The sequence below is a fragment of the Phaethon aethereus genome (assembly GCF_964289735.1).
Source record: "Phaethon aethereus genome assembly, chromosome: 13".
In the NCBI taxonomy this organism is placed as follows: Eukaryota; Metazoa; Chordata; class Aves; order Phaethontiformes; family Phaethontidae; genus Phaethon; species Phaethon aethereus.
The window spans coordinates 22,847,761-22,851,626 of record NC_138589.1 but is presented as its reverse complement, the minus strand read 5'-3'; the positions used below and the strand labels follow the sequence as shown (position 1 = coordinate 22,851,626).

Genomic DNA, 3,866 nt, shown 5'->3' with positions numbered 1-3,866 from the left:
TAATAGAAAGTACTTAAATTATATTTTTAAAATAATGCTGAGAACAGCACAGCTCAGCTGTAAATTTGCAATCTGACAAGCATCTTGCAGTATTTTTCATGCGTTTTTTTGTTTTTGCAGTGTAAGAAACTCAGGGAAAAAACCTCCTTCCATTACGGAAACAGTAGACAGGAAGACTGTTAAAACTCATCAGCCAAGGATTTTCAAATTACCTATATGCTGCACAGTAGACAAATACTCAACCATCTACACACCCCACCCCAGAGCTCACCAAAATAATGTCTCAGTGCTTTGGATTAAACGATGACCAGCTGAATTGATTTTGTCGTCTTGGCAACACTAAATCCAATGACAGATCTCTTTGTTCTTTTTCTGAATCCACCAGCTGATAGCCAAGCATGTTTATAGCACCTTTGCAAACTTCCTGTATTTTCTTAATTTTCTGGAAGGAAAGAACATTTCTCCATGCCTGTGAAACACTAACTGCATCTCGAGATGTGATTCTGAAAGCTTCTTTTTTTTTTCCTGGTCCCTGTCCATGTGTGATATTATAGATCCAGCTTTTGAGCGTGGGGGTCAAACGAAGATCTGCAAATTTATACATTTCTGAGATTTCTGATAATGGATCTCTTACCAGATCTTCAAAACGGATCATTAAATACCGATCTTTAAGGAAATTAGGAGGTTTTAGAGTAGCCGTTTCATAAATCTGAACATGACTTCTACAAATCTCTTGCATTACTTTGTATTTGCTGTCTTCCACTTTAGTGCCATTGGTACTCAAAACAATTCCATTGTCACGGGCTAATGCTTTGACCGATTGTTCCCGTGACTTGACGACTGCCCTGGGGTCACGAACCAAGTGAATGATTTTGAGATTCAGGGATGGATCAGTGAGAAGCGGGTAGAGGACCTTCAAGTCAAAGAATCGAACCTCCTTGATGACAACATGGCTGTAGGTTTTACAGGCTTCTTCCACCTTGGTGAATGGGTACCGTCCACAAAGAGTCTTGCATGCCATTTCACTGGTTATGTCAGTACGTTGAAAGGAGTCACAAGCAGGAGCAGAACACAGAGCCCGACTCACTGCCCACTGGAAAAGATCAGATAAGTTTCTTTTCCAAGGCATGTAAGCATCAAACACAGACATGTCACACAGAAAGACCGACCTGACTAGGTCCCGCACCGCCATGTGCAAGACCTTAGCACTGTTCTGGTACATCGTAACCCACACATGCCATGCAGGCTCCATCAGGTAGAAGACGCTGGGGTGCTGGCTGAATAGTTGACCGACAAAAGAAGATCCCGACCGCCAGGAAGAGAGAATGAGGATGTGGACTTGAGATGGCTTCTCCTCAGACTGAGGCACGAAGCTACTGTACCGGGCGTACATGAAGAGTAAGAATCCAGTCTGAACGGTAACAAAAAGTATAACGATTGTGCTAGGAATCCGAATCCTTGCCATTCTCACCAATGAGAAGCAGTAACAAAAGCTGAAAAAAAGAAGGAAAATGCTGGTGAACCATTGCTCCTGTGGCACAACAATGATAAAACTCACACAATAGAAATTCTTGTATTAGTAAAACGTTTCTTCAAATAGGCATGTATGTATTTGGCACCATTTGCTTCCTTAATCAATGGCACAGGGAGATGATCATCTACAGATGGCAGGTGTCAGAAACGGAAAGAAAGTAATGCATGACAGCAAGATCACAGCAGAAATAGGTTCGGAGCGAATGTTTCATGCTGAAGGAAACCTCTTGGCCTCCCAACACTTTTTAGCCTCCCAGCCCTTTTTTGGCCTCTACTTTCTTGTTGGCCTCCTACCCGTTTTCAAGCCTTCCACCTCTGTTCAGCCTCTCACCCCTTTTTGGCCTCTACTCTCCTGTTGGCCTCCCAACACTTTTTGGCCTCCCACACATTTTCAGCCCCTACTTTTTTGTCAATGTCCCACCTCTTTTTTGCCCCCAACCTCTTTTTGGACTCTCCTTTCTTGTTGGGCGAAATTGACAAAATACACAAAGTCCTCAACTTGAACTCTGGTAAATACTGCTGAGGGAAAAAACCCTTTCTGAATCACTCCACTGTATTTCCATTTCAGTCTAACATTACAAGGGTTTCTATTCCTTAAAAGGAGTAGACAGGAACATCAATAACTATGGCTACTGAAATAAAAATCATCTTCTTATCTAATGTGAGCGTTGTACCCTGCAAGTGACGGTAGGGCGCTACACCGATTGATGCTTGTGCACAACCCTCTTTTTTCCAGATTGCAGGAGATGGGTGAAAACTCACAACCTGAATCCACATCTGGCCACAGATGTTAAAATGAAAAAGCAGCTGATGTGTGTCTTTGGACTGAAGCGCATATACCCCACGACTGAATACCCTGAGTTTGCATTTAAGGAATTATCCATTTATGCGTTAGAATTAGTCTGTATGTAACTCCTGGAAAATGTTAGGCATGTCAACCCCAAATGGACTTCTGTTTTACTTTGAAGTCAAAGTTCAAGCCACATACTCTCCTCACAACTTTTTACTAGAGTATTTTGGCATCCTTTGTGCTCTCACTTTTGCAGATTCCACCTGTAAGCAGTCAGTATAGGTATAGGTTAGTAGGCCAGGTACTAGGAAAATAAGAATCCTTGTGTATGAAGATAATCTCAAGAGTTTTACATATAAGCATTTGCTATCTAGCTGCATTTAGACAGTATTTTTTCTTGTTACAGTGAAAGATACATATATCGACACACTCTGGACTCTTGAAAGTAAACCATGCAGACTAGTGAATACAGATACTTACTCACTTGACATAATAAATGCATTAAATTCTTAGTGCTAGCCTACTGAAACATGAAAAAGACTATTAATTAGTACCAAAAACTGAAATAAATGGTCAAATGAAAGAGAAATGGGCAGTTTCGGCTCCTTCCACTACCTAAATGTCTTTTCACAATATAAAGAAGTTCATTTGGTCTTAAAAAAACACAGTTTTGCTACTAAACTTTCATTTGCAACTCAAGATAAACAGCAGATATAAGAGTGGAGTAGGAAAAAGGGAGTTAATAAAAGCATCTACCTTTGGTATCACACAGTATCTTGTAAGGAGCGTCAGGCAAATGAGTAAGGTACTAACTTGCTTGCAGAAGTTTTTCTCCCAAGGTACCATTTCTCGCTTGTATGATATAGAATCACAGAATCATTTAGATTGGAAAAGGCACTTAAGATCATCGAGTCCAACTGTAAACCCAATACTGCCAAGTCCACCACTAAACCATGTCCCTAAGAGCCACATCTACATGTCTTGTAAATATGTCCACAGATGCTGACTCAACTACTTCACTGGGCAGCCTGATCCAATACTTGATAACCCTTTCAGTGAAGAAATTTTTCCTAATATCCAATCTAAATGTCCCCTGGTACAATTTGAGGCTATTTCCTCTCATCCTATCATTTGTTACTCAGGAAAAAAGAGACCAACCCTCACTTCACTACAACCTCCTTTCATGTGGTTGTAGAGAGCAATAAGGTTCCCCTCTGAGCCTCCTTTTTTCGAGACTAAACAAGCCCAGTTCCTTCAGCTGCTCCTCACAGAACTTGTTCTCTAGACCCTTCACCAGCTTCGTTGCTCTTCTCTGGACACAAAGTTCTGTATACTTTTTACATCTGCTCTACTTTATACCCACTCAGCTAAAAATGCCTTTTTACTGTTTTATTATGTTTTCTACTTCACCATACAATGTTTCTGTAGCTTAGCAACAGCATTTACTTATCTCTAAAACTATGGTTATCACTGAGTTTGTAGTGGTTGCACTGTCCACTAAGGCAAGGCCCTTTTCTCCAGTGGTTCCACTTTCCCGTCAACT

At 40.9% G+C, this 3,866-nt stretch overlaps 1 protein-coding gene across 1 annotated transcript; it reads right to left on the bottom strand.

The window, feature by feature from the left end:
• Positions 1-283: 283 nt before the first annotated feature.
• Positions 284-1,480, bottom strand: LOC309409595 (carbohydrate sulfotransferase 5-like; the record flags this gene model as incomplete). Its single annotated transcript, XM_082005765.1, has 1 exon — positions 284-1,480. Exon 1 carries the CDS (start codon positions 1,463-1,465, stop codon positions 284-286), a length of 1,182 nt encoding a protein of 393 aa, XP_081861891.1. The 5' UTR covers positions 1,466-1,480.
• Positions 1,481-3,866: the final 2,386 nt, after the last annotated feature.